The following is a 24,461-nucleotide window of genomic DNA, read 5'->3' on the forward strand; positions in this document are numbered from 1 at the left end:
GTTGGTCTACACTGATGTGTGATGATGCTCATTCTTCTCGTTGCTTTGCTGTTCAGTTCCACTGTACAGGACATAGAGAAGGAGCTGAAGGAACTGAGGAAGAAACAGGATCAGGGCAAAGCCAAGATGGAACAGTCAGTGACCCAGACATCCGCGCACCTCCAAGACCAGGTCAGACCTTAGAGAGACAAAGGGAGAGGGGCAAGAGAGAGAGCGAGAGAAGGAAGAAATGAGAGCGTGTCTTAAAGCAACATTAAAACAAGAAAAGGAATAAGTAGAGCTGGTGGGGAGAAAACAGTAGCATTGGTAAAAGACAGGTATGTAGGGATAATGGTGGGAAGGAGTAGAAAGAGTAGAAGAGACAGAAAATAAAGCAAGACATGAGTTTGAAGAGAACAGAGTTAATGAGAATGAAAGAGGTGGCAGAACTATGCTCAAATATGTTGATTGTAGAGAGGCAAGAAGATGTTTCAGTGAAGAAAGTGGGAAAGGAGATGGATAGATGGAGAGTGCAGAGAGTTAGAGGAAGGTATGAAGAAGAGGTGGGCAGGGAATGAAGGAGGACAGAAATTGCAGCAGGATTGTACCAGCCATGGGTTTAAGAAACATTTCATTCAGTCATTAATTTCTTTTCACTATTAATTGACTCTTCAAAAAAACACAATTATAAACGACACAAGCTCAAAACACCATAATGTAGACGAAAGTAGTGAAACATTATCATTAACCAGCAACTTGAGTCGTTGTGCCCGTATATAGTATGGCTTAGCATGTTGAACCTCTTTCCTACTCCCAGTTCCTTTATCCACCACACTTCCTTAGTGCATTTATGACTGTCCGAGCGCTCTTCCTGACACCATCGTCCAGAAGAAAAGTATTTTGAAATATACGGTGATGAAAAAGGGGATTAACAGCCTGATTCATCAACGACGCGTTTTGCGAGTCTATAATAGCGATTCATAAGGAATCGCTATTACAGGCTCGCAAAACGGGATTCATGTAGGAATCGTAAATAAAATGTGATTCCTACATATTCCTTATTTGCGATTAGCAAATTGCTAATCGCAAATAAGGAATAACTCCCCATTCATTCCTATGGGCCAAAAGGCCCATAGGAATGAATGGGGAGTATTCCTTATTTGCGATGAGCAATTTGCTAATCGCAAATAAGATAGCGATTTAAAGGGTGCCAGGGGTGTCCAAAGGACACCCTGTAGCACCCCTTAAATGCAAATTGAAACAGGTGTTGCGCACACACATGTCCAAAGGACATGTGTGTGTGCAACATGCAACTTAGAAAAATGCTTTTAAAAGCATTTTTCTAAGTTTTCGCTATTTACCACGAGGTTTGACCTCGCGGTAAATAGCGGGCCGAAATTACGAATTCGCTATTTAAAAATGGATGATGAATTGCATTTAAGGAATCTCAAATAGAGATTCCTTAAATGTAATTCCTCGCAAAATAGCGAAATCGCTATTTCCGATTTTTGCATTTGGGATGATGAATCCCAAATGCAAAAATCGCACTCACAAAGGGCCAGATTCTCAGAATCTGGCCCTTTGCGAGCGCAATTCAGCTTGATGAATCAGGCTGTAAGACCCAAGAGTGTTCCTTGAGTTGTTTTCCAGGTTGCAATTAAGAACTTCATAGGCCACAAAATCATGCTGTTAATAATAAGTGCTGAACTGTGCTATTTCTGTGGATGCCTCATTCTCAGCTACATTTTTATCTCCAAATTTAGCTGTGTGTGTGTATATAGACTTTTGTATTTGATTTAGCACGAACACAGCTGAATGGATTTACAAGACATTAGGCAGGATTATACTTTATGGTGCAGAGATGATTCCTTTTGGGTCATGCAGTTAAGTAGAGCAAGTATTTTTTTTAAGTTAGAAGGCATTTATTTCTAGTGCTGCAATTCTTTTGTCGAATTTCACAAACATTTGTGAAACTACAGTAGTACATGTCTGTAAACTTATTAAACATATATAAAAAATATAAATACATTCCCCTACCTATTGCTCGTTTAATTAAGTGGTAATAGCTAGGGACCTACTACTTACTTATATCTAAGGCCCTAACACTGAACACAGCTAAAGGGTAGTAAAAACAATATGGCTACCTTTTTATTGTCTAAAAACAGCCATTACCCAATTATATACTTGCTTGTCATCGCCATGTAGAATGGTACACTGCAAAGTTATCACGGTATACCATGGCCCAAAATATAACTAGAACCCTGCTTTATTATTGGGTTGTGGTACCCTTGTGACACTCATGGTGGCCCATGGGCAATGCAATACTTAAGTCAGATTTACAAAGGAATGCAAGACCATCATGCCTGGCCCTGTGTTTATTGGTATATCTGGAGAAATAGAATGCAGCACAAATCGCTGTTTTACCTTACTCTACACACCATCATTTACATTGCTGCTAAATTTCACATACATCTATATCTGCCACTCCACTCTAGCCTCACCACTATATGCTATTCTTTTCTATGCCACTCCACTCTTCGCTATTAAACTGCACACAACGCTAGTGTACGCCATCCCAGTCTACATCACTCCACTGTACGCCACTCCATTGGACGCTACTTTACTACGCCAGTCTACTGTACGCCTCTTCACTGTACTCTATTTCATTGAATGCCACTCCACTCTACAACACTCCATAGTATGCTACTCCATTCTACGCCTCTCCCGTATATGCCACTCAACTCTACAACACTCCACTGTACCCTACTCCACTGTATGCCACACCACTGTGCGCTATTCCACTGTATGCTGCCCCACTCCATTACACTCCAGTGTATGGCACTCCACTCTACGCCACTTCATTCTACGCTATTCGATTGGACCCCACGCCAATGTACATCACTCCACTGTAAGTTTTTTACACTTTAACACACACCACTGTATGACACTCCACTCTCACCAACTCCATTATACGCCACTTCACTGTACACTACTCCACTATTCACTGTTACACTCTATGCCACTCTACTGTACAAAACTCTGCTCTGTGCTGCTCCTCTCTACGCTATTACACTGTATACAGCTCCACCCTACACCAGTCCACTCCACGCTATTGCACTGTACACAACTCCACTTTACGCCTCTTCAGTGTATACCACTTTGCTATAAGCTACTCCAGTAAATGCTACTTCACTCTGGTCCATTCCACTGTATACCATTCCACTCTATACTATTCCACTGTATGCTACTCCACTCTACAACAATCTAGTGTATGCCAGTCCACTCTACCTCACTCGATTCTATGCTATTTCATTGGACGCCTCTCCACTGTACCCCACTCCACTGTATGCTCTTACACTCTATCCCATTGCAGTGTATGCCACACCAGTATACACCACTTCACTGTACACCCCTGCGCTGAATACTACTACACCATATGCTATTACACTTTACGCCACTCCACTGTACACTACTACACTATACGCTATTCCACTCCATGCAAAACTTTGCCACACTGTTTTTATGGTTGGTATTCCCAAAGATAGGAATTCCTCGTATATTAACTCCCTAATAACTTTCCACCCTTTTGAGGAACCACAACATAACGTTCCAGACCTATAGCTTTTTCGACATTTTGAGAAGATGTAAAACTTACAAACTTAATCTAATGCTGCCAAATTTCAGAAAAATCTGATTGCCATTTTCGCACTACACGAAATACAGATCACTGTGTAAAGTGCATTGGATTTCAAACCAGTTTGTTCCCCCCCCCTCACCCCCCCTTTTAGGTCTTGCCTAGCGTTGCAGCACATGCGCTGCTTGCTCATCGAGACTATTGTGAGAGAGGACATTTCAGAAAGGGGCTTGAAGCAGGAAGTACGAAGAGGGCTTCTTGGCCTCCAAGGTCCCGCAGCAGTAAAGTCGACTTCATCCCCCAACCAGTATAGCGCCAAGAGGCACGTTTGCAGAGTGGTGGAGAAAGGGGTGTGTGGCCTCTGAAGAACTCTTAGCAATCCCATTGTGTGGGACTTACTGGAGGTAACAGGAGGCCAACAATCCCTCCTATTACCTCCATTAAGTCCCATACAGCAGGATTGCTGAGTTCTGATACCAGGCCCTTTGTCCTCCACTATATATATATATATATATATATATATATATATATATATATATATATATATATATATATATATATATATATATATATATATATATATATATATATATATATATTTATATATATATATATATTCAATTAGCCCAGCAACCGCCGAGCTCCGCTCCACTTAAGCCACAAAACGAAGGCGGTTCGTGTGCAGGTTGCGGGCCTCTAAATCAATTCAAATCGTAAACATACAGTCATTTGAATTGAAACACAGCCCATCAGCCTTCATAGGCTTGAGAATTACATACGGGATTTTCATATGCTCTCAATTTAAAAATTAAATTGATTATTGGTCATTTTAAATCAGGTTACATTTCACCGGATTTAAACAGAAGTTTTTACCAGCTATTTGCCGGTGAACCTCAATTAAACATAAATTAATCCTTTGGGGGTTATAAATCAGGTTGCATTTCATTGAAAAAGAACTGATAAAATAAGCCCACTGGGGCTAGATACCTATATGCGCTCTATTAGACATGATAGAGAAATGCTTAAACCGATGTGAGGTTTACCGGCAATAAGCGGGTAAAAATCCAGTGAAATGCAACCTGTGTTTCAATTCAAATGACTATATGTTTACGTTTTCATCAGTAACTATTCACTTTATGATTTGGCAGCGCTAGTCTGCTTTCTATGGTTATTCACTAAAAATGTCACATGTTTATTTAAAGCCTATCGAAATCAAAACACTTTCACTCGTGAGCAAGGGAGTTGTGCTCCTGAAACGCGTAGAGTTTTGGTTGCCTTTACACTGCATTAAAGGCTATTTCTCCAGCAAGAAGTGTTCGTGTGTTCCTTGACTGAAAGTGAAAAGGTCAGGATTTGAATTGATATATATATATATATATATATATATATATATATACACACACACACACACACACACACATACATACACGTACACGCAGACATCCCCTCATACTCATGGCATGTAGATATGGAATTTCAATCAATCTATCAATCAATCAAGACATTTATAGAGCACACTACCTACCCGTAGGGTCTCAAGGCGCTTGGGGTGGGGGGGGGTGCCGCTACTGCTCGAACAGCCAGGTCTTGAGCTTCTTCCTAAAGGAGAGGTGGTCTTGGGTCAGGCGCAGGTCGGCCGGGAGGAAGTTCCAGGTCTTGGCGGCCAGGTAGGAGAAGGACCTTCCTCCTGTAGTGGCTCTACGGATGCGTGGGACGGCGGCGAGGGCGTGGCTGGAGGATCGGAGGTGGCGTTTGGGAGCGTAGAAGTTGATGCGGTTGTTGAGGTAGCTCGGGCCTTGATCGTGGAGAGCTTTGTGTGCGTGGGTAAGGAGACGGAAGGTGATTCTCTTGTTGACCGGGAGCCAGTGCAGGTCTCTTAGGTGTCCGGAGATGTGGCTGTGTCGTGGGATGTCGAGGATGAGTCTGGCTGAGGCGTTCTGGATGCGCTGGAGTCTTTTCTGGATCTTGGCGGTGGTTCCGGCGTAGAGTGCGTTGCCGTAGTCCAGTCGGCTGGTGACGAGGGCCTGGGTGACGGTCTTCCTGGTCTCCGTGGGGATCCACCAGAAGATCTTCCGAAGCATGCGCAGGATGTTGAAGCACGATGAGGAGACGGCGTTGACTTGCCTGGTCATGGAGAGGGAAGAGTCTAGGATGAAGCCCAGGTTGCGTGCGTGGTTCGTCGGTTTGGGTGCGGTGCCCAGGGCGGGGGGCCACCAGGAGTCGTCCCAGGCAGAGGGCGAGGAGCCCAGGATGAGGACCTCCGTCTTATCTGAGTTCAGTTTCAGGCGGCTCGTCGTCATCCACTCGGCTACCTCTTTCATCCCTTCGTGCAGGTTGGCTCTGGCGGCGGCGGGGTCGTTGGTCAGGGAGAGGATCAGCTGGGTGTCGTCAGCGTAGGAGATGATGTTGAGGTTGTGTTGGCGTGCGATGGCCGCGAGGGGGCTCATGTAGACGTTGAAGAGAGTAGGGCTCAGCGAGGATCCTTGAGGGACGCCGCAGATGACTTCGGTGGCTTCTGACTTGTACGGTGGTAGGCGGACTCTCTGTGTTCTTCCGTCGAGGAAGGAGACGATCCATTCCAGTGCCTTCTCCTGGATTCCGATGTTGCTGAGGCGCTGCACTAGGGTGCGGTGGCAGACCGTGTCGAAAGCCGCGGAGAGGTCTAGGAGGATGAGGGCTGCTGTTTCTCCGTTGTCCATCAGGGCTCGGATGTCGTCGGTGGCGGCGATGAGGGCGGTCTCGGTGCTGTGGTTGGCACGGAATCCGGACTGCGATGGGTCGAGGGATCCATTCGTCTCGAGGAAGGCGGCCAGCTGTTTGTTGACGGTCTTCTCGATGACTTTGGCTGGAAACGGAGTAGAGAGATGGGGCGGTAATTCTTGAGTTCGGTGGGGTCTGCTGTAGGTTTCTTGAGTAGAGCGCTGAGTTCGGCGTGCTTCCAGCTCTCGGGGAAGGTGGCGGTGTCGAATGAGGTGTTGATAATGTCCCGCAGGTGGGGTGCGATGACAGCGTCGGCTTTGTTGAAGATGTGGTGAGGGCAGGGGTCGGTCGGAGATCCGGAGTGGACGGAGTTCATCATGCGGACGGTGTCTTCGGTGTTGACCGGGGTCCAGGCGCGGAGGGTGGTGGTGGGCGGCGTTGCTGTGGTCGTGGCGTGCGTCGGTTGAGTGCTGAAGCTGTTGTGTATGTCCGCGATCTTGTTGTGGAAGTAGGAGGCGAGGGAGTTGCAGAGGTCTTGCGATGGGGTGATGTCATTGTTTCCGGCGTTGGGGTTGGAGAGCTCTTTCACGATGTTGAAGAGTTCCTTGCAGTTGTGTGCGTTGTTGTCCAGTCGGTTCTTGAAAGCCGTTTTCTTGGCGGTGCGGATCAGTTGGTGGTGTTTCCGGGTGGCGAGCTTGAGGATGGTCCTGTTGTCCGGCGTGGGTTCCTTTCTCCAGGCTTTCTCGAGGGCTCGGCAGTTCTTCTTGGAACTCTTGAGTTCGTCGGTGAACCATGGGGCTCTCTTACTGCCGGGTCTGCTGGGCGGGATCCTCAGAGGGGCGAGTTCGTCTGCGCAATTGCTGATCCACTTCGAGAGGTTGTCGGCGGCCTGGCTGGGGTTCGCTGAGCTGGCCGGAGGGTGCTGGCTCAGGGAAGCGGCGAGCTGGTCGGCTGTGATCTTGTTCCAGCTTCTTCGGGCAACCTGTTGCTGGTGGTGGTGGATCGTCGTTCTTCTGAAGGTGAAGTGGATGCATCTGTGGTCCGTCCAGTGGAGTTCTGTGGCGTGGCTGAAGGCGATGTCTTTGCTGGATGAGAAGATGGCGTCGAGTGTGTGTCCGGCGAGGTGGGTGGGGGTGGACACCAGCTGCTTGAGTCCAAGGTTGGCGAGGTTGTCGAGCAGGGTGCTGGTGTTGCAGTCGTTGTTGTTCTCCAGGTGGAAGTTGAAGTCCCCCAGGAGGATGTAGTCAGCGGAGTTCTATACCTCTGTGTATATACTTACCTTTACAATATAGTGGTAGTCGAAAATCTGGCTGTGCTATATTTGTAACAAAATGTTTGTATGCTTAAAATGCTGGCATACAACAAAGATGTGCTACCTGCTCTGCCGGCCAAAGAACATGTGGGTGCTGTAGCTTCACTGGTTATCAAGCTGAGCAACCCCTCTCTTTACTCTGTAGTTGAGCAGCCTGAACTTAAAAGTATTAGGTGGATTCCCCCTTGAAAACCTACTCTGGATTTGGCCTCTTAAGATCTTGGTGAGGGTAGTAGTGTGACAGCTTCGGGACTGGTGGGCTGCTGGACAGCCGGCGTTTCGGATTTCGACATGTGATTTTTACAAATGAGACAGAGACAACTCTGGTCTCTTAAGGTCTAGTACATCTAAGGAGATGTGTGATCTTCCGCTACTCATTAGGTTGTACTTGTTAATCTATAATGCTGTGAATCATGCCCTCCTAGTCTCATGTGCAGCCCTTGGTGGTTGAAATGTGGACATTTATGGGTACTCCCGCTACAGTCTCATATGGTATCCCATAAGATCCTCTGCAGTCTCCACCCTCAATATCTGCCTAATGCTACTCATGTGCCTGTTACTAAATAAATATACAACCAATTGCTATTGTTACTCAAATAATTGACAGGTTTAGCTGTATGTTTGTAATTGTTAGGAGGATTCCTGAAGTGTCTCAGAACGTATCATGTTTGGTGAACTAAGGGGTAATTGGCAGCAATAACATGTAGATGCGAGGCTCCAATGCTTCTTCATAAGCCCAGGATCTTCCAGGGCATGTCACCCTGATTTGAAGGTGAAATCGGATATAACAGCCAATTTGCCTGCAAGGGCCACTTGGCATGGAGCTACTTCGCTGAGTGTGCAGCAGCAGTGTATGCAGCCCGAGCAGAAAGGTGGACAATGACTGAACCAAGGAAGCCTCATTGGCAAGTAGACGAGTTATCATTGATGTAGTGTTCCAAGTTGGCAGACTTTGTGGCAGGTCAATGATGCTTCCCCGGATTGCCATTTCACCAAGCGTATGGGGCACAACAGCTTAGAGGTATATAAGGGTGGGCTCCTGTGAATTACAATAGAACCCACAGCACACTAGGAGCGCCTGTATCAAACTGATACCATGTGCCCACTAACAAGGCTGACCTCCTGGGACCTGCTAAGCCTGAAATATAAAGCTAAACAATAGGTAGATCCTAGCTGCTGCAATCCCATTCTGCTAGCACAGGATAATTACACATATGACAGGCTCGAGGCAAGGGCAGACAAAAAAATTCTTCAATCGAGATGAGTGGACAGGACACCGACCGTTTTTGGGCTGACGTCCTGTTTCCACCCTTAAATGATCCTCTGCATATTAGACAGACTGAATTGGCTATCTGTAGACTGCAAAATAACATCATTTAAACTCTTGTGCTATATTTTGTCTGTTAATTCCTAAATCGCCTGGAGACAATTGATTCTCTCAGTGGCAGCATACCCACTAATAAGGGTAATACTGAACATACAACTGGCAGAAATCCGTAGAGCCCTTCTTGGTATATTCTCTGCACTGGAGGCCAAGATTGACACACCACCCATTGATAGGAATAATTAAGGTGTGGTACGCGCTGTATCAAACTCAGGCTTCGATTTTTTTCATGGCCGTATAGATACTCTGTTGCGACACCCAGGAGGTTCATAAACTATAGTAGCCCTTTGTTGGGGTGAGGAAGAAACTGACATAGGTAGATGTGAAATACATGGTGATGTTCCAGGCAAAGCTAATGGCCATCTCGGTGTGTGGGGCTTTGGAGCAAGGAGGTGCTTAGTTCTTCATATATCCTTGGCTGCTTGGAATAGGGTGGAAGCTTGAGTGCTGCCAATGGTGTCAAGTTCTGCTTCACGGAATCCGATTGATGCTCATAAGGGTCCACCTCCAAATGTCACAATACCTCTGATATAAATACACAGAGGGCTTGAGCCATTAGGTGAGGGAAAAAAGATCCGGGAAGGGAAAGGGAAGGGCCAGCAGGGAAGGAAAATCCTGTAACGACAAAAAACATATACTATGTAATTACAGCTGTGTCAACATGCTACCCTCATATGATCTCGCTAAGGGACAGTATATATACCTTGTGGTCTGAATAATCAATTCTGGTCGAACGTCTCCTCGATCGCCTTTAAGCCACCTCATGCAGCCTGAAAACACAAACACAGGTCAGCCCAATAGCACACTCACCAGAAGACTTATGCATATGTATGTGAACCTCTATACTTGTCATACCATGACGCTAGGCGAGAGACGCTATATCTGAATTCTGTTGTAGGCACAGTACCCTACTGCAATTGCACTCAAACTCATAACCACAAGGGTGAGAAGAACTCGAGCTTCCTTATTAACAGACACAGTAGTGCGTGGGAAGCAAGAACCACTACACTCCGCTCTGTGAGGCATAAGGAAATACCAATGTCTGTAACCCTCCAAACAAGTCAAATGGAACACAGTCTTTAAGTACAAATCCAAGCAGTGTATCGCATCGCTTTGCACAAGCTGTCAGAAAAAAGAAACATCATACATGGAGGCGCGTAGTTGCGACCACCACTACGCCCCGCGAACCAAACCACAAACGTAGTCTTTAGCTAAGGAAACTCTGCCTGAGTTCCCTATCCCGAAGTTGTCGTCATTCCTAGAACACGGAGAACGGTAACGCGTGGCTGCTCACCACCGCGCTCTGCTCTTCAGAACACAAAAATACCAAGGTGGCGGCCAAAGGCACCTCGCCCGCTGGGGTAAACAAACCTGACGATGCAGGTCCTGCCTTTCTCCAACGTACTGGGAACCCGATCAGCGCCCCAACCCGGCTCGCCGAGAAGCCGCGACGTGCTGCGTCTTCCAGCCTCCTCCTGGGCGGAATCCGGAAGCAACAAAGAATTACACGCAACCGGATGCGTGTCGTCGATGTACAAATACTGTTCCTCACAGGGGAGTCTGGGGATTGTAGTCTCTTCTACCTATCCTCGGCAATGCGCTTCCTCCATACACTGGCCCCGTGCGTGACAGTGCAGGCGCAACCTGAGGAACCTAATTAATGAAAGAAGGGGGTTCCCCGATGGGCTTTTAAGGATGTAGGCAGGCCGTAGGGGGGAGAAAACTGAGAATAGAACAAGAGAAAGCAACCCTGCCTTGTGATATAATGGTCCTAACAGTAGGATCCAAGCAATATATATGGGGTGATTAGTCTAGGAGCCAGCATTGCACATAACAAAAAACAGGTCAATCCAAGTATACTCAAAAGAAGATATTTAGAATATATATATATTTTTTTATTTTATTATATTCTTTGAATTGAGGTAGCAAAAAGGTACAAAAATAGATTGCATTTTAAATCCACATAATATTTTTTAGAACATCAAAAGACATACATTGGTGAGGGGAGGGGTAAAAAGAAGGGAAATTCATCCTACATTAAGACCTACCCAGTAACATACCACGCTTCAATCATACTCTCATACTCACTAATTTCAATTCAATCTACCTAATATTCTATCATTCAACTTTCATTCTTCCATTCATTCCTATAGTCCTGGGGTGTGCAACACAGAGATGGTAAATTTGTTGCATAAATCAGGATGTTATTCCAGGCAGATGACATATATACGGGTCCTGATGGATATAGGACAGTATGCCGTATTCCTGGAAACACAAGCCGACGCGCGTTTCGGTGACAGGCCAGTGGGGCTACACCTTCGTCAGGGCTGGGAGTTGTTAACTGGGAGGGGAACAAGTGTAAAATCTATATTAGAATTCTAGTCATAAAGACACAGATACTCGTGACCAGAGGTCCTACGCAAGGAGGATAGCGCTCTCTACTTCCATTCACACTGGATACTGGTGGTAGTAGTCCTGACGGGTTCTTGTGAACGCTCTCCGGCGGTAGTGTAAAATTGATTAAACTCCAAGGAACGAAGATATGTAGCTTTCGGAGATACTTCCTGAATGGATTAACTATCACGGAGCGCTATGCAATGAAACTGTTTCCGTTGGCGATAGGCCAGTAGTCGTGGTTGGGGCGTAAAGCCGCCGTATTTCCTGCTATATTGAAGAGCAGGTAGCTATCAATGGGGATTCCGTAAAAAGATGGGGCGGAACGCCGCCGTATTTTCTGCTATGAGTGAGTGAGGGTAGCTGTGGGTGGAGATTCCTTAAAGAATTGGTAAATCGTCCTTAGATGGGGTTCCGGGAGACAGGACTCTGAGTCCTGTCTCCCGTTGCGGTAGGTCGACCCGCTGAGTCGACGGAACCCCATCTAAGGACGATTTACCAATTCTTTAAGGAATCTCCATCCACAGCTACCCTCACTCACTCATAGCAGGAAATACGGCGGCGTTCCGCCCCATCTTTTTACGGAATCCCCATTGATAGCTACCTGCTCTTCAATATAGCAGGAAATACGGCGGCTTTACACCCCAACCACGACTACTGGCCTATCGCCAACTGAACCAGTTTCATTGCATAGCGCTCCGTGATAGTTAATCCATTCAGGAAGTATCTCCGAAAGCTACATATCTTCGTTCCTTGGAGTTTAATCAATTTTACACTACCGCCGGAGAGCGTTCACAAGAACCCGTCAGGACTTCTACCACCAGTATCCAGTGTGAATGGAAGTAGGGAGCGCTATCCTCCTTGCGTAGGACCTCTGGTCACGAGTATCTGTGTCTTTATGACTAGAATTCTAATATAGATTTTACACTTGTTCCCCTCCCAGTTAACAACTCCCAGCCCTGACGAAGGTGTGGCCCCACTGGCCTGTCACCGAAACGTGCGTCGGCTTGTGTTTCCAGGAATACGGCATACTGTCCTATATCCATCAGGACCCGTATATATGTCATCTGCCTGGAATAACATCCTGATTTATGCAACAAATTTACCATCTCTGTGTTGCACACCCCAGGACTATAGGAATTAATGGAAGAATGAAAGTTGAATGATAGAATATTAGGTAGATTGAATTGAAATTAGTGAGTATGAGAGTATGATTGGAGCGTGGTATGTTACTGGGTAGGTCTTAATGTAGGATGAATTTCCCTTCTTTTTACCCCTCCCCTCACCAATGTATGTCTTTTGATGTTCTAAAAAATATTATGTGGATTTAAAATGCAATCTATTTTTGTACCTTTTTGCTACCTCAATTCAAAGAATATAATAAAATAAAAAAAAATATATATATTCTAAATATCTTCTTTTGAGTATACTTGGATTGACCTGTTTTTTGTTATGTGCAATGCTGGCTCCTAGACTAATCACCCCATATATATTGCTTGGATCCTACTGTTAGGACCATTATATCACAAGGCAGGGTTGCTTTCTCTTGTTCTATTCTCAGCAACCTGAGGAACCTGACAGTATGTCCCCCCCCTCAGCGCCTACTAGGACCAGGCCGCAGAGGGAACCTACGATGAAAGAAACGGATAGCCTCAGGGGCATGGATGTTCTGTACTGGCTCCCATGAATCGTCCTCTGCCGAATAACCCTTCCAGGCAACCAGATACCACAATACACCCCTCCGGTATTTTGAATCCTTGATGCTCCGCACCACATACTCAAATCCATCATCACCAAGCACGGGAGGAGGCGCACGCCTCCTCCCACCAAAAGCAGGTTTTAACAAGTTGCAATGGAACACTGGATGGATCCTGAGTGTTCCCGGCAGTTTCAATTTGTAAGCAACAGGATTGATCTGTTTCACAACGGCATAAGGACCAATGTACCTGGGGTGAAAGATACTGCGCAGTTTGAACCGTATGTTCTTGGTGGAAAGCCATACTTTATCCCCCATTGCATAGGATGGACCTGCTCTCCGGTGTTAGTCCTCCCCTCTCTTGTACTCGCTCTTTGCTTTCTGCAGATGAGCCCTGACCTTTTTGTGCACAGTTTGTAGGTTACGTATCTGCCCCATCACTGTCGGTTGATCGGCTACCCCTTCCGGGATGCTGATAGGAAGTATTCGAGCATCAAAACCGTAGGTGGCGCGAAAAGGTGACACCCTCAGTGAACTGTGCCAGGCGTTGTTGTAGGCCACCTCGGCCATCCACAACAAAGAGACCCATGAATCCTGGGCTTCAGCAACATAGCACCGGAGGTATTTCTTCAAAGTTTGATTTAGTCTCTCAGTCTGTCCATCAGTCTGAGGGTGAAAGCTAGTGGAGAGAGAAGACTGAATCTGCAAAGCCTGACACCATGCCTTCCAAAACCTGGCTATGAATTGTGGGCCCCTATCCGAGATGATGACTTCTGGCACCCCATGCAAGCGGATGCATTACTCAACAACAACTGTGCTGTTTGTCCAGCGGTGGGGAGATTCACGCAGGGAATGAAATGTCCCATTTTGGTGAGGCTATCAATTACCACCAGGATAGCTGTTTTACCTTGATCTGGGGGCAGTCCTGTGACGAAGTCTATGCTGATAGTTTGCCAAGGTAGTTTTGGTGTAGGTAGAGACATCAACAGCCCCTTCTTTTTACCCGTTTCACCTTTGGCTCGGGCACACTCATCACACACACTCACCCATGTGGATACGTCTCCTTTGAGTGTCTCCCACCAGAAATGTCGTAGCAACAACTGTATCGTTTTGCTCACACCTGCGTGACCAGCCAATGCGGTATCATGGCACCATTCGAAAGCCTTTTTCCTCAATACAAGACTTGGTAGGTATAGTTTGCCGTCCTGGAAAGGCAGCCCTTGTTTCAGAGTGCGACCGCTTCCCTTAACAGCCCACCGTACCCATGCATCTTGGGTCTTAGATTGACGAACCAGATCCAAAAAGCTGTTATCATGAACAGCGCAAACCACCTTCTTAGGATCTATGATAGCCGCGGGGGACTTTTCTCCAAGTGCAGTGTCAGTCTGATCTTGCCTGGACAGAGTATCTGCTTTCCTGTTCTCAACCCCTGGTCTGTAGGTAACTATGAAGTTGTATTCTGAGAAGAATAACATCCACCTCATTTGTCTCTGAGAGAGGTTCCTTGCTGTTTTCATGTACTGGAGATTCCTATGGTCAGAGAACACTGTGACTGAGTACGCCGCCCCCCATAAATGGTGACGCCATTCTTGAAAGGCTTTCTTTATTGCCAACAGCTCCTTTTCAGCTACTGTATAGTTCTTCTCAGCCATACTTAACTTTTTTGACATGTAGGCCACCGGGTGTAGCTGCCCTGTGGTCTGATTCCTCTGTGACAGGATAGCCCCTATTGCAGTATCCGAAGCATCCGCTTCCACTATGAAAAGGTATTCCGGTTTAGGATGGGCCAAAATAGAGGCAGTGGTAAAAGCTTTTTTCAGGGTCGCAAAAGCTTCTGCCCCTTCTTGAGACCACAGAAAGACAATTCCTTTTTTGAGCAGTTTAGATAGTGGTGAAGCCACCTGTGAGAACTGTGAAATAAACCTGCGATAATAGTTCGCAAAACCCAGGAATCTCTGGACGTCTTTTACACTGGAGGGAATCAGCCACTCTTGGACCACCTGAACCTTTCTCTCCGACATTTGTAACCCGGTGGGACTCAGAACCACCCCCAGGAATTCCACCTCAGTCACTCCGAATTCACATTTACTCAGTTTGCAAAAGAGACGATTTTTCCCTAGCTTCTGCAAAACCTGAGAGACATGGTGTCTGTGACTCTCGGCTTTATCTGAGTAAATGAGAATATCGTCAATATAGACGACCGCGCATGTATCCACAAACTCCTTCAAGACATCATTCAAAAAATACTGAAATGCTGCAGGGGCGTTACACAGTCCAAACGGCATAACAGTATACTCGTATAAACCGTAACGAGTCTTGAAGGCGGTTTTCCACTCATCCCCTTCTCTAACGCGCACCAAATGGTACGCGCCTCTTAAGTCCAGACGGGTGTATATCCGGGCATCTCTCACCTGGTCCAGGAGGACTGAGATGAGGGGCAAGGGGTACCTGTTTCTTACTGTGTTCTTATTTAGTACCCTATAATTCACACAGGCTCTCAAGTCGCCGTTTGCTTTCTTGATAAAAAACAAAGGAGAGGCTGCCGGGGATCTAGAGGGACGAATAAACCCTATCTCTACGTAGTGATCGAGGTATTCCTTTAAATGGGCTGTCCCAGGTATTGACAGAGCATAAACACGACAAGATGGTAGCGTAGCTCCCTCCACTAAGTCTATGCGGCAGTCGTATGGTCGGTGAGGGGGCAACTGCTCTGCCTGACTTTCGCTGAAAACATTCTCAAATGCCTTGTATTCAGGGGGCAGGATAACCTGTTTCTCAGCTGCGGTAGCTACCACCACAGGAAGACATAATGTCGCTACCAGCTGTGCGCTGGAGGCGTTCAGATGCTCCCTGCATTCCTCAGACAAGAACCGGACCTCCTTAGTTCTCCAATCGACGGATTATGGTAGCTCAACCAAGGCATCCCCAATAGGACTTCGTATTGGGGAGCCTCATTGATGTTTAATGTTAATTCTTCTCTATGCAGACCCTCTGGTCTTTTACATGACAACACCAGAAGGTCGGTTTGTTCCGTAATGAGGCCAGATATCAATGGCTTCCCATCGACGGCCAAAACCTCCTCGGGCATCTCTCTAGTTACTCTCACTAAGGACAGAGAGGATACTAATCCACTGTCTATGAAGTTTCCTGAAGCCCCTGAGTCTATCATAACCTTCACCTGATGTATCTGGTCTTGGCTCTCTAGGCTCATAGGGAGAACTATATGCGACTCAGTATCTTGCAAAGCTAGGATGGTCAATGAAGGAATCTTTAACGGTAGTGTCTCCCTTTGGTGTTCCTGGTTCCTTTCTGTCACCACCTCGGATGCCCCCACAGCAGAGACTGCTACCCGTTTGCTTCGGTTCCACACCCCTGTCGTCTTTGGTTTAGTGGGACATTATTTAACGAAATGCCCCTTCTTCCCGCAATAGAGACATAAACCCAGCGCTCTACGGTTCTCTTTTTCTTCTCGTGACAAAGGTGCCCTTACAGCACCAATCTCCATGGGCTCTGGGCCTGATTCGGAGGAGGGGGAGGTTTTTCGTGGAGCAGATTCCGACCCAAAAGACCCCCTGTCCCACCTCTTTCTTTCTCCTCCTCTTTCACTTAATCTACCGTCTAATCGTAAGGTTAGATTGATCATATCGGTACAGGTAGCTGGTTGTGGGTCAATCTGGGCAATGATATCCTTCAGCCCATCTCTTAACCCTTGATAAAAGAGTGACATCCTATTTTCCTCCGGCCAGGATGTCTCTGCCACTAACCTATTAAAGTCAGTTAAGTAGCTCACTAGATCCCTCCTACCCTGTCTAAGGGTGAACAATTCCCTGTCTGCACTAAAGGTAGTGGCGCGTCGATCAAAAACCCTTTCGAACTCAGCACGAAAAGCCGTCCAATCCGATAGGATGGCGTCGTCATTTCGTACCAGAGGCACTGCCCAGTTAGCAGCGTCCCCTATCAAATACGATATGGCAAAAGCTACCCTAGAGTGATGGTTGGGAAAGGAGGCCGGTTTGCATGAGAAATGCAGCATGATCTGAGTTAAAAACCCTTGCGTCTTGGCCGGATCTCCTGAGTAACGCTCTGGACTGGCCAATGGTATGGGAGGGGGGACGGTAACCTATACCTGTGAGGTTGATGCATCAAAGGGGTTTTTGCTTAACCGTTCTACCTTATCCCTCAAGGCAGCTGCCTCAGTCTTAGAGGCCGCTAATTCCTGCTGGGCTAACACAAAGGCCTGTAAGACATCCTCCAAGGTAGCCATTACTGACACAATCGGATCGGGTGAAGCTGTATTCGTGGGCGTGTAATTCTATCAAGTTCTGCTTCACGGAATCCGATTGATGCTCATAAGGGTCCACCTCCAAATGTCACAATACCTCTGATATAAATACACAGAGGGCTTGAGCCATTAGGTGAGGGAAAAAAGATCCGGGAAGGGAAAGGGAAGGGCCAGCAGGGAAGGGAAATCCTGTAACGACAAAAAACATATACTATGTAATTACAGCTGTGTCAACACGCTACCCTCATATGATCTCGCTAAGGAACAGTATATATACCTTGTGGTCTGAACAATCAATTCTGGTCGAACGTCTCCTCGATCGCCTTTAAGCCACCTCATGCAGCCTGAAAACACAAACACAGGTCAGCCCAATAGCACACTCACCAGAAGACTTATGCATATGTATGCGAACCTCTATACTTGTCATACCATGACGCTAGGCGAGAGACGCTATATCTGGATTCTGTTGTAGGCACAGTACTCTACTGCAATTGCACTCAAACTCATAACCACAAGGATGAGAAGAACTCGAGCTTCCTTATTAACAGACACGGTAGTGCGTGGGAAGCAAGAACCACTACACTCCGCTCTGTGAGGCATAAGGAAATACCAATGTCTGTAACCCTCCAAACAAGTCAAATGGAACACAGTCTTTAAGTACAAATCCAAGCAGTGTATCGCATCGCTTTGCACAAGCTGTCAGAAAAAAGAAACATCATACACGGAGGCGCGTAGTTGCGACCACCACTACGCCCCGCGAACTAAACCGCAAACGTAGTCTTTAGCTAAGGAAACTGCCTGAGTTCCCTATCCCGAAGTTGTTGTCACTCCTACAACAGGGAGAACGGTAACGCGTGGCTGCTCACCACCGCGCTCCGCTCTTCAGAACACAAAAACACCAAGGTGGCGGCCAAAGGCACCTCGCCCGCTGAGGTAAACAAACCTGATGATGCAGGTCCTGCCTGGCTCCAACGTACTGGGAACCCGATCAGCACCCCAACCCGGCTCGCTGAGAAGCCGCGGCGTGCTGCGTCTTCCAGCCTCCTCCTGGGCGGAATCCGGAAACAACAAAGAATTACACGCAACCGGATGCGTGTCGTCAATGTACAAATACTGTTCCTCACCGGGGAGTCTGGGGATTGTAGTCTCTTCTACCTATCCTCGGCAATGCGCTTCCTCCATACACTGGCCCCGTGCGTGACAGTGCAGACGCAACCTGAGGAATGCGCTTCCTCCATACACTGGCCCCGTGCGTGACAGTGCAGGCGCAACCTGAGGAACCTGACAAATGGATAACAGAGAGGAGTAACTTGGATAGCAGAAACATCTGGGGGGTGGGGTGCAGCATGTGAATGACGGCTAAGCAACCACCACCCATCCAAACTCGGTGAGAAGCAAGAATAAAGAGGTTTAATTGCAGAGGTCAGCTGAGTACTCCTTCTTGAGCTGAAGTGCGCACCATTGAGTGGAGCCCTTCACTGTGTCGCTGTAATTTTCGATAATTTGAGGAAAATCAAATCTGAATTCCATGCCAAGGTGATGAAGTTTAACATTTGTTTACCCGTTCTTCCTTTCTCCTGTTGATGATCAGGTGTTCCTTTTTTTTTTTTAAACACATTTTATTGTTTTACATTATGATGATCACTTAAAGTTCGTTAGGGTCAACATTTACATATATATAGCCCCACCAAATGTCCAAGAACCTAGGATAACTGTACATCATACATGTTATAGGACAACAAATCGCTGCCTCAAGAGGAAAAAGAGGACAAGTTCCCACTGCTCACAGATTATAATGTAACTCACCCCTGAAGAAGAACCCCAATCGTCACTAACTATTTATACCCCAAAACCAAGTATAGCCCCGGTGTGTTCAGAGTGCTTACAACAACTACAGCTTGCGTCTCGGGATAGCTGAGTATCAGAACTTCCCACAATGGATATTTAATTAGTTGTCTTGGATGGGACCATCCTTCACTGTGTCCACAACTTATTGCCGGTCGGACACTGATTGTACTAGCCCCTCCCATGCTCTCGCCGAATCCAGCGCTTTCTCGTTATTCAAGCGTCTCGTTTGTTGAAACCGAATAACACTTTCGCTGCTAGCCCATTTAATCAGTTTGGCCTTCCACCTCTTGCTGCTAGGACCCTCCTTTGATTTCCAATGCGTTGTAATTTCTCGCTTTGCCAGCAACAACCCCATATCTACGAATTTACTTGTCACCTTTGTCTTGGAGGTATGGGGGAACCAATGCAGTTAAAAACCCTTGCGTCTTGGCCGGATCTCCTGAGTAACGCTCTGGACTGGCCAATGGTATGGGAGGGGGGACGGTAACCTGTACCTGTGAGGTTGATGCATCAAAGGGGTTTCTGTTTAACCGTTCTACCTTATCCCTCAAGGCAGCTGCCTCAGTCTTAGAGGCCGCTAATTCCTGCTGGGCTAACACAAAGGCCTGTAAGACATCCTCCAAGGTAGCCATTACTGACACAATCGGATCGGGTGAAGCTGTATTCGTGGGCGTGTAATTCTATCAAGTTCTGCTTCACGGAATCCGATTGATGCTCATAAGGGTCCACCTCCAAATGTCACAATACCTCTGATATAAATACACAGAGGGCTTGAGCCATTAGGTGAGGGAAAAAAGATCTGGGAAGGGAAAGGGAAGGGCCAGCAGGGAAGGGAAATCCTGTTACGACAAAAAACATATACTATGTAATTACAGCTGTGTCAACACGCTACCCTCATATGATCTCGCTAAGGAACAGTATATATACCTTGTGGTCTGAACAATCAATTCTGGTCGAACGTCTCCTCGATCGCCTTTAAGCCACCTCATGCAGCCTGAAAACACAAACACAGGTCAGCCCAATAGCACACTCACCAGAAGACTTATGCATATGTATGCGAACCTCTATACTTGTCATACCATGACGCTAGGCGAGAGACGCTATATCTGGATTCTGTTGTAGGCACAGTACTCTACTGCAATTGCACTCAAACTCATAACCACAAGGATGAGAAGAACTCGAGCTTCCTTATTAACAGACACGGTAGTGCGTGGGAAGCAAGAACCACTACACTCCGCTCTGTGAGGCATAAGGAAATACCAATGTCTGTAACCCTCCAAACAAGTCAAATGGAACACAGTCTTTAAGTACAAATCCAAGCAGTGTATCGCATCGCTTTGCACAAGCTGTTAGAAAAAAGAAACATCATACACGGAGGCGCGTAGTTGCGACCACCACTCTGCCCCACGAACCAAACCGCAAACGTAGTCTTTAGCTAAGGAAACTGCCTGAGTTCCCTATCCCGAAGTTGTTGTCACTCCTAGAACAGGGAGAACGGTAACGCGTGGCTGCTCACCACCGCGCTCCGCTCTTCAGAACAGAAAAACACCAAGGTGGCGGCCAAAGGCACCTCGCCCGCTGGGGTAAACAAACCTGATGATGCAGGTCCTGCCTGGCTCCAACGTACTGGGAACCCGATCAGCACCCCAACCCGGCTCGCTGAGAAGCCGCGGCGTGCTGCGTCTTCCAGCCTCCTCCTGGGCGGAATCCGGAAACAACAAAGAATTACACGCAACCGGATGCGTGTCGTCAATGTACAAATACTGTTCCTCACCGGGGAGTCTGGGGATTGTAGTCTCTTCTACCTATCCTCGGCAATGCGCTTCCTCCATACACTGGCCCCGTGCGTGACAGTGCAGACGCAACCTGAGGAATGCGCTTCCTCCATACACTGGCCCCGTGCGTGACAGTGCAGGCGCAACCTGAGGAACCTGACAAATGGATAACAGAGAGGAGTAACTTGGATAGCAGAAACATCTGGGGGGTGGGGTGCAGCATGTGAATGACGGCTAAGCAACCACCACCCATCCAAACTCGGTGAGAAGCAAGAATAAAGAGGTTTAATTGCAGAGGTCAGCTGAGTACTCCTTCTTGAGCTGAAGTGCGCACCATTGAGTGGAGCCCTTCACTGTGTCGCTGTAATTTTCGATAATTTGAGGAAAATCAAATCTGAATTCCATGCCAAGGTGATGAAGTTTAACATTTGTTTACCCGTTCTTCCTTTCTCCTGTTGATGATCAGGTGTTCCTTTTTTTTTTTTTAAACACATTTTATTGTTTTACATTATGATGATCACTTAAAGTTCGTTAGGGTCAACATTTACATATATATAGCCCCACCAAATGTCCAAGAACCTAGGATAACTGTACATCATACATGTTATAGGACAACAAATCGCTGCCTCAAGAGGAAAAAGAGGACAAGTTCCCACTGCTCACAGATTATAATGTAACTCACCCCTGAAGAAGAACCCCAATCGTCACTAACTATTTATACCCCAAAACCAAGTATAGCCCCGGTGTGTTCAGAGTGCTTACAACAACTACAGCTTGCGTCTCGGGATAGCTGAGTATCAGAACTTCCCACAATGGATATTTAATTAGTTGTCTTGGATGGGACCATCCTTCACTGTGTCCACAACTTATTGCCGGTCGGACACTGATTGTACTAGCCCCTCCCATGCTCTCGCCGAATCCAGCGCTTTCTCGTTATTCAAGCGTCTCGTTTGTTGAAACCGAATAACACTTTCGCTGCTAGCCCATTTAATCAGTTTGGCCTTCCACCTCTTGCTGCTAGGACCCTCCTTTGATTTCCAATGCGTTGTAATTTCTCGCTTTGCCAGCAACAACCCCATATCTACGAATTTACTTGTCACCTTTGTATTGGAGGTATGGGGGAACCAATGCAATGTACACGTGGCTATGTCAAAAACTATCTGGCGATCTGTAACTGAATTTAATAGTTCTCCTACTTCAACCCAATAATTCCCCAGGTTCGGGCATTCCCTTAGCATATGTTCTAGCTCCACTGCCTCTCTTGTGCACCTGGGGCATGCACCGCTATCAACCTTAAAATATTTCTTAATCTTACCAGGCGGCAGATATGCTCTGTTTAGTATAAAAAAGTGCACCAGCTGAAATCGTGCATTCCTAGTGCTTTTCCATGCCCGGCGTAGAATATGTCCCCATGCAGTTTCTGGGATGGGCTTCCTTATGCCTGTGTCCCATTTCAATCGTAATGTGTCTAGTGGAGCCAACCCCTCATTCAACATTCTCGAATATAGGCATGCAACTGCTTTAAACGTCCCTGCTGCCATCACAACATATTGACATGCCATCGTTGTTTTGGGCTCTACTAATCCCTCCTTCCAATGTTTCTGAAGTGCGTGCACCAGGGCGGCATGCACAAGGAATCCCCCTCTACGGAGGTCGTATCTTTCCTGCAATGCCTGGCAGTTCAGTAATTCACCGTTCTCGTACGTTCTCGTATAAATGCCCGAGCACCTGCACCCCAGCCTGTTCCCACTCCAGCAAGGACGTCCAGTCTCCACCATGGGGCAATGCTGTAACCATCCCCAGCGGTATTTCAGGAGCGTAAGCGTGCATCACTCCCGCACTACGCTGGCTCCGATTCCAACTTAATCTCAATGTTTTCTCTTCCAGAGACAGATCCCTACGGTCAAGCCTTTGTTTTAATATTATAAAGCATAGGATGTGTCTCGGTATTCCTGTACCTCTCAAGTCCTCCGGGCCCCTAAATTCTAATGCGACTGCTTGCGTAAGGACCTGTATTTGGGCTGCTATATAATAAAGCTCCAAGTCAGGAACCGATGATCAGGTGTTCATTAATAAGGGGTTCACATGTCGGAGAAAGTTCTAGTCATGGCTGTAAAGGCGTATGGGTTCACCAAAGTTTACTAACATTTCAGTGAGGGGTGTCAGGGAGGGGTGTTCAAGTAGGTAGGCACTTTCAATACAGTAGAGTTCCAATTAGATTATTAACAATGGGTATCTCCTAGGGTCTCTTATACAAGGGCTGGCTCTCAAGCTGGTTGGTTATATTGAGTTCTATTGTGAGGTACAAACTGGGCAGTGCCTTCAGCGCTCTGCAATTGTTGGGCCTCATGATACCAAACAATACTAAAGGATTTAAAATCAGGATTGTTAGCGTCATTGTTAATTCACCCAAGCATCTTACAAAGGTTTGCCTGCTGTAAAATGTGCAGATTGGTGAAGAAATTCAAAGACTAGGGTTCAAAACTATACATAAGATGGAAGGGCAAATTACTCTACCCTTTATGTTCTGCCTACAGTGAGGGATTGTGATATCTTTCAGAGTGAAAACCACATTTAAACAGACAAAATATTACAGGGCACATTTTTGTTAGAGTCAGGATGGTTAGACAGAGATCCCATTAACCTAGTGAATGTGTGCTCTCTATTCTGGATTCAGACATGTTTTGCCTTCGATAATGTCTTGCTGTAGCTAGTTCAGATACAACTTCAAATTGTGGGGTAGCAATTTTAACAAGGTTCTTGAGCGATTATTGGGTACATAATTCCCTCCAGTTAATGCTCACCATGTTCCTCACGGGCCTCTAATTACTTGCAATCACAACTGAAGATTTGTAGGATGTGAGATATGTTCCAAGGCCTCCATCCGGATTCCAGAAAAAACTATTTTTACTCAATGCCTACTGACTGAATATAGAATACGAGTTGAGGGGACAAAGTACCCGGGAAAGACATTGTCCAGTCATAGCCTCCTGCTGCTCACTCTTCACTGGTGGGTCTCGGGGACAAGATTACCAGCATGGCATATCAAGTGAGTAATGCTGAAGGACTTAGACTTCAAATGTACGATAAGAGACACAATAATACATTACGTTGATGAGTACCCTGGGTCAGTAGGCAGCGCAAGCTTTAAATGGGAAGTGTTCAAAGTTGTACAACTTGCAGCCTGTATAGGTACGAGGAATGGGCCCACAAAACCAACCTCTCAGATATTTGTGGGCTTGAAAATAAAATGGACTTCTAAGATACAAAACACAACAGGCTGTTTACTCTGGTAAAAGTGGGTATCTTTTAAAGGCAGAACACCATGATATGGAACCGAATATGTTGCCTGGACTGCTGCACCTACACCTTTAGGCAACATCATGAGAGTGATTAACTCATTAGAGTTCTCAACTGGTTACTGTGTAGTGTCAATAAGAGAATAATCATCACTGTC

At 46.6% G+C, this 24,461-nt stretch overlaps 1 protein-coding gene across 1 annotated transcript in view; it reads left to right on the top strand.

Moving 5' to 3' along the window:
• The window catches only part of QRICH2 (glutamine rich 2), a 433,653-nt gene that overhangs the window by 232,266 nt on the left and 176,926 nt on the right, over positions 1 to 24,461 (top strand). The window contains exon 8 of the mRNA XM_086930698.1: positions 57 to 171. Coding sequence (XP_086786824.1) covers positions 57 to 171 — 115 coding nt within the window. The remainder of the gene's footprint in view (positions 1 to 56; positions 172 to 24,461) is intronic.

This window comes from Lissotriton vulgaris, chromosome 7, assembly GCF_964263255.1.
Source record: "Lissotriton vulgaris chromosome 7, aLisVul1.2, whole genome shotgun sequence".
NCBI classification, from domain to species: Eukaryota; Metazoa; Chordata; class Amphibia; order Caudata; family Salamandridae; genus Lissotriton; species Lissotriton vulgaris.